At 37.4% G+C, this 7,364-nt stretch overlaps 1 protein-coding gene across 1 annotated transcript in view; it reads left to right on the forward strand.

The window, feature by feature from the left end:
- The window catches only part of abcc12 (ATP-binding cassette, sub-family C (CFTR/MRP), member 12), a 52,905-nt gene extending 49,265 nt beyond the window's left edge, over positions 1-3,640 (forward strand). Inside the window, exons 30-31 of the mRNA XM_061746857.1 lie at positions 2,627-2,791; positions 2,867-3,640. Of these exons, the coding sequence (XP_061602841.1) occupies positions 2,627-2,791; positions 2,867-2,959 (258 nt within the window). The 3' untranslated portion in view covers positions 2,960-3,640. The remainder of the gene's footprint in view (positions 1-2,626; positions 2,792-2,866) is intronic.
- Positions 3,641-7,364: the final 3,724 nt, after the last annotated feature.

Below are 7,364 nucleotides of genomic sequence, written 5' to 3' on the forward strand. Positions count from 1 at the left end.
AAAATAAAAATCATATTTTAGAGGAAGATTTTTTTTTCATTATGCACTTCCAATAAAAAAGTCGAAATGTCGAGATTAATGTTGAAGTAAAATTTCGAGAAAAAAGTTGAAATGTTGAGAAAAAAAGCAAAATTTTGACTTTATTCTTGAAATTGTATTTCAACATTAATCTCGACATTTCGATTTTTTTCACGAAATTGTATTTCAACATTAATCTGGACATTTCGACTTTTTTCTCGAAGTGCACAATAAAAAAAAATCTTCCCCTCTCAAATATATTTATATTATATATACTCTTCCGTACCGAGTACCGATACGATACTTCTACCACAAAAATAACTAGGCTAAAAATGCAATGAAACATGCGCTGAATTGGAAGACAGGTTTTATTTGCAACAAATAAATTCAATAAAAATAAATAAAATGAGTAGAATAACTATTTTAAACAAAAAAAATATTTCTGTGTAAATAAAAAGTCTCCACACTGGCACTGTCTTCACATAAAAAATATCAAACATATACCGACCGTATTGGCCCGAATATAAGACGACCCCCTCTTTTTCAAGACTCAAGTTTCAAAAAATACTTTTTGAACCCCAAATTAAATTTTTATAAAGAAAATAATTACAATACATCCGTTACACCATGTTACACCCACTGAGTCCCAACACCATCATCTTGAAGTTTGCATCATAACTTCTCCTCAGCTGCCGGTTAACCTGCCGATCTTCCACCCACTTTTCACCTGATTGTCACAACGTTTCTCCATTTTCTGTTATCTCTTCTCTTATTTTCTTCTCTTTTCTTTCTCCACTATTTTTTATTTTTCTTCTTCGTGACACGAGTTCGCTTTAAATATCTCTGGCGCCATCTAGCGTTGTGAATGGGTATAACGTCTAGACCCTGAATGGAAGACGACCCCCCCCTTTTCAGTCTGATTTCAATGCAAAAAACACCGTCTTATATTCGGGCCAATACGGTAACATATCAATGAAACATCATATCGCGGCTCGAGTGCGTCGAGAAGACGGTGAAATCCTTGGTCTTCTCCAACTGACAGTGGCTGCTCATCCAGCGCTATATAACGGCCCGTGTCTCTTGCCATTGTCTGTCGCTTTTGCAGAACCTGAGCTAATGTTGCTGTTGTGGTCTTGCAGTAACATTAGCAACCTCCGTATACTCAGCTTTATGATGCATCTTGAGATGTTTTATCAAGTTGCTGGTATTAAACAACGTATTCTCCTTTCCTCCTCTTGACTCCTTAGCAGCAGTAGCTTCAGTCTGCCTTGCTTCTGTAGTCGTCCCTTATTTTGAAATATGTCCACACTGCTGACGTCCCGCTGCGTTAATTGTTGCTATCTTGCCTGAAACGGCGCTGCCAGTCTCTCATGGGTATCACTCTCTTCTCATCACTGCTGAGTGCAGCTCAACATCTCCCCCTAGAGTCACTAATCAGTAATTACAACAACAATGAAGTATCGGTGCCAAGGATATAATTACCACATAGAACACTAATGTGCACCAGTCATGCCCTAAATAAATGCTTTGTCTTTCTCTGTGAATACCTCAACATCATCAGTATATAGGGTTTATTTGACAATTTCACCATCCCAATGTTCCTCCTGTGAAACCAGTTTCTGCTTCTTCTGTTTGAATCCTCCTTCCTTTGTCCAACAGATAATTTTCAATTTCAATTTTATTTATATAGCGTCTAATACAACAAAAGTTGTCTCTAGACGCTTTCCAGAGACCCAGAACATAAACCCCCGAGCAATTATTACATAAACAATGGCAGGTAAAAACTCCCCTAGTGGGAGAAAAACCTTAAGCCAAACAGTGGCAAGAAAAACTCCCCTTTAGGAGGGAAGAAACCTTGAGCAGGACCAGGCTCATAAGGGGGGACCCTCCTGCCGAGGGCCAGACTGGGGGGTCGGGGACGGCAACAGCACAGCAGGCAGGTGGAAGCAGCAACGGGATGACCGGTGGTGGGGACCGCAGGCCAGCACGCAGCTCCCGAAGCTCCAGCCCAATCAGCAAGCCCCAGGTTAGGTGCAGGGTCGGGGAAAGGTTGAAAAGGGGCAGGGCCAGGGAGAGGAGTCTTGACGGACAAACCTCTCCCCCGCCTGCCCGGGCCGTTACCCTGCCCCTCTCACTCCCACACTGCAGGATCCGGTGTCCGGCAGAGGATGCTGCAACATGGACAAAAGAGAAAAAAGAGAAGAAAAGGGGGGGCCAGCACAAGAAACTACAGGAGCGACTCTAACACACTAGAGTTTACACTACCTAGAGATTTACCAACACCAGCTAGAAGATTACTAAACACTAACTATAGGCTTTACTAAACAGAAAGGTTTTAAGTTTAGTTTTAAAGGTGGAGGTGGTGTCAGCCTCCATAACCCAGATTGGAAGTTGGTTCCAAAGTAATGGTGCCTGATAGCAGAACGCCCGCCCTCCAAATCTACATTTAGATACTCTAGGAACTACGAGTAAACCTGCACTCTGCGAGCGGAGAGCTCTGCCAGGAACATAAGGCACTATCAGGTCTTGCAAATAATGCGGAGCTAAGCCGTTTTGGGCTTTATACGCAAGTAATACAATTTTAAATTGGATTCTGAATTTTACTTAGATAATTCTCCTGGACGAAGCCACAGCCTCCATCGACGCCGAGACGGACACCCTGATCCAACACACCATCAAAGAAGCTTTCCACGACTGCACCATGCTCACCATCGCTCATCGTATCAACACCGTGATGCACGCCGACCGCATCCTGGTGATGGACCAGGGAGAGGTAGGAAACATTCACGCAAATATGCAAAGATGGAGCATGTCTGCTCTCCAGCTTATCAAGTGTTTTGTCCATCAGGCGGCAGAGCTGGACCCTCCAGAAGTTCTGACCCAGAGACCCGACTCCATGTTCTCCTCACTCCTCACAGCAGCCAACACGGTGAAGACATGAACCGCTGGAACCCCGTCAGTGAAAACATGAACCACATCAGTGAAAACATGAACCACGTCAGTGAAAACATGAACCCCGTCAGTGAAAACATGAACCGCTGGAACCTCATTGCACAAACCCAGAACCTTTATGCAGTAATCTGTAAAAGCACAACAGTTACTTATGGATACAAACATATTTGAATCCACAGAACAATATTTTACCTGCACTGATTGATTTGTTATAGGTGCAATCGAGCACCACGATTTTCTATCAGTACAGGAAAACCAGCATTTCCTTTTTTTTAAATTTCAAAATGTGTAAATAAAGGTGTATTTTTATTAAATTTATTATTTAATGTCTGCAGTCTGCTGTCAACAATACATGGACCGTGTTTTTATAGTGGATGGATCCGTTGTGATGTGAGCTATGTATATTTAAAATGTTTTATTTATTTTTTAGGTCTTTTTTTGCTTCCACTTTTCAGATATACTGTATACATATAAAGTTGAAAGATTATACATGACATATCCAATAGTTTTGTTGTTGTTGTTTTGTTAAATAACTGTTGGATTATATCCAAAAAGAACAAAAAAACTTTATGGAAACAGTAGATTATTTACTGACTGGAAAATGTTGCTGCTGATGAAAAATGCTAATTAATAAGGAAATGTGTACATTTCAGGGTTTATTGGAATCTTAAAATATTAATATATTTCAAGATGTATTTTCTCTGTATGATCTTTAATAATAAATCTATTTGTTCATGTGAGGGTACATAGTCTATCATTTGCAGTTTAAGTTCTCTTTCTTGCATTTAATCCAACACTATTTCACTATTTCAATAAATCCACAGAAAACTTCACACTGAAGGTGCTACTTTTTTTTTTAACAAAACTTTAATGAAAATATACAAACTCTCAAAGAGGATAATGGACAAATATCAATTTAAATGCAATATGAAAAGAAAGGAAAATAAAAATAACAAAGGGATTCTTGTAAGGAATACAAAAAACAAGGAACTAAGAATTAAAAGGTGCATATGAATAACAAAATAAATTAGGCATTTAAATTCACATAATGAATAAAAAAAATAAAATTGAATTGAATAATGGAGCATAGAAAAGGAAAGGAATTATTAAATTAGAATAACAAATAAGGAGCAATGTCTAGACTTATTTTACTTGCATTTTTTGTTTTCTACTCTTTTGAGACATGTGAAAAAAATCTTAAAATCGTTAATACAACCCAGGAAGGAGGGTTTACAATTTCTCCATTTGGCACAATGAATATGGTACTTACGTACCCAGTAACAAAATTATATTAATATCAGAAACAGAAAATTCCAAATCATCCATGAAGAAAATAATATGGCTTAATTCAAAAGGTTATTATTAATTAAGTACATTATTATTTTAAGAGATATCCAATTGTGTATGTCTGTCCAGAAACAATGAGACAAAGGACATTGATAAAGCAAATGATCCAGTGTTTCTTCATCCTTTTTGCAGAAGGAACATTGATCTACCTCAAATTTAAATCTTTTTTTAAGAAATTCTGCCACAGGATAGACCTTATTCATCATTTTAACTGAAGGTGCCAGTTTAAAAAAACTGCAGATCTGCAGGAGGATCATTTCATGGGAAACGTTCCCACCAGTCGTGGGTCTTTTTAAAAGTAGGTTTTTACACAAGTGTGTCACATCCAGCCGTTGTGCTCAGAGGGAGAGAGTTTTCTGCTGGGAAATCCCATTAAAGCAGTGAATCTTTACTGAATCTGCAGTTATTGTCTTAGAATTGTCCCCAACCTGCTCTCAATCCATATTTTATAACTCTCTCTCTTCATCCTCACACCTTCTACTCTTGATAAAACCACAGTGCTGCGCCGTATCAACTAACAAGATGCATAAAATCTTTGTGCATTTAGATGGGGAGGGATGACTCACTTCTTAAAGATTATGATAAATATCCCTTTTAGTCACGGATATCTCCCGTTCCAGAGAAATCCAACGGGGAAAAGAGAGGTGGGAAATTCTTCTAGAAGATACAAGTAAAGTTATTTTTGTAACAGTTTTACGCAGATTGTTGATTATTAAAAAGAAACAGGGCACAGTTCACATGAGGTACAGTACAATGTAGCTTTTTTTTAAATGATATGCAACAAATCTGGAAATTGCACAATGTTCAGTATCCTGGCAAGTGTTCAAATTAATGAGAAACATCAGCATTCTTGAGTTACCAAATAATTTCTTCAGTATGTGAAAGAGTGAAAGTGTGAAAGTGGAGTATGAAACAGCAGCGACTAGTGCTAATTATTGCAGCTTTATGTCAGGTATTTAAGGCTTATTGCATCGCTGTAGTCTGACTGATCTGAACAAATCACTCACTCAGACAAAGTTGTCTGAATAGGACAGATCTTAGACCTTATATGTCCATGTGTGTTTGTTTCTTATTGTCCTACAGCAGCATTTGCATTACATTAATTTAGCGTGGCATCAGATGCTTTTATCCAAATCAAACTTCTCACAAGGATCAAAGTGAGATTTCTGCATTTTCCCCAAAGACTATTCGATATGTGAAGCTTCCCTGGCCCCCGTAGGAGATTAAAATTATGCAAATAATGCCTCATTAGCCCCAAATTGCTTTAAGTTGAATATATATATAGGCTACTGTATATACATAGCGAAATAGAGAGAGATACACATGCACACACATATACACTTATACATATACAAAGCTATAACTTTGACCCTAAACCAATAAATACAGAATATCCACACACCAAAAATGAAATACCGACAATATATATAGTTTTCTATGACGGAGTATTAGGGCCAAACTAAGACAAAAAATAATAGGAAATTACGAGAATAAAGTCATAATATAATGAGAATAAAGTCATAATATTACGAGAATAAAGTCGTAATTTATGAGAACTTTAACAGGAAGAGCAGTCTTCTCCCTGTCTTCCGGTTAATAAATCACGACTTTATTCTCTTAATATTATGACTTCCAATAAACGAAGTAAAACGCTTGCTGCTGTTACCATGGTAACAGCTGCTACTGCTGCTGTTACCATGGTAACAGCTGCTACTGCTGCTGTGACACGTCACTTCCTCCCTACAGCAGGAAGTGACGTGTGCGCTCTTAATAGTACGTCGGAATTAATGCACACTACTGATATTTACTCAAAATTGTGGAACCGGTTTGGTGGAAAAGTGGTAAATGTGGAGAAAAGACAGTTTGCACTTTTGCCAGCTAGAACCAGACTTTTAAAGTTCCTCTGGGCTTCCTGCTTCTGGTCACCTGTAAAGTTGCTTTTGTCAACGAAAATTATGACTAAATATCGTCGTCAACGAACCTTTATCACCTGAGGAAAAAGAGACGAGACGAAAATGCTGGTCATGTGACGATAACGATAATTAAATATATACAATGCAATATCGTAGAGGAATAAAAAACAGACTAAAATGTAGATTACAAAATAAAAACTGCTAAAATGTGTCTTCATTTTCGTTGACCAAAACCAGACGAAATGTTTTCAGTAGTTTCTCTGGTTTAATGTCCATGTTTTCAGTAGTTTCTCTGGTTTAATGTCCATGTTTTCAGTAGTTTCTCTGGTTTAATGTCCATGTTTTCAGTAGTTTCTCTGGTTTAATGTCCATGTTTTCAGTAGTTTCTCTGGTTTAATGTGCATGTTTTCAGTAGTTTCTCTGGTTTAATGTCCATGTTTTCAGTAGTTTCTCTGGTTTAATGTGCATGTTTTCAGTAGTTTCTCTGGTTTAATGTCCATGTTTTCAGTAGTTTCTCTGGTTTAATCTCCATGTTTTCAGTAGTTTCTCTGGTTTAATGTCCATGTTTTCAGTAGTTTCTCTGGTTTAATGTCCATGTTTTCAGTAGTTTCTCTGGTTTAGTTCTGGGTGACGTTAGTCCTCAATCCCAGTCGCTGCAGCAGGAATCAGATCCAGAAGATGCAGCTGCAGAGTTAGAGGCTGATGCCGTTAACGCAGAGCTCTAATTAACGTCCATTAAAAACAAAGTTACATAGAGAAACACGGAAAAACTTAAATTAGAGTCTTCTGTATCTGGAATGAATGTATTCTTGAGTCTATAAGGTAACAATAATATAATAATAAGATAACCTTGTTTGAATTGTAAAATGGGTTTGGCTAAATACAATCTTTTTTTTTTTTTATAAATTTGTTTATTGTAAACAGGACAATGATAAAGACAATAACAAAAGCAACAAAGCGAGTAGAACATTACTATATACAGTACAGGTGCTTGCTGATCAGAGAAAACAATTAAATAATAATAACGGTGAATAACAAAAAGAGAAAAAAAAAAACAAAGAAAAAAGGAGCACAATATATCGGAATCTCTTGAGAAAGGAAAAATAAACGGAAAGAAGAGGTGTGCTCCATCTT

This window comes from Cololabis saira, chromosome 2 (genome assembly GCF_033807715.1).
Source record: "Cololabis saira isolate AMF1-May2022 chromosome 2, fColSai1.1, whole genome shotgun sequence".
Taxonomy (NCBI): domain Eukaryota; kingdom Metazoa; phylum Chordata; class Actinopteri; order Beloniformes; family Belonidae; genus Cololabis; species Cololabis saira.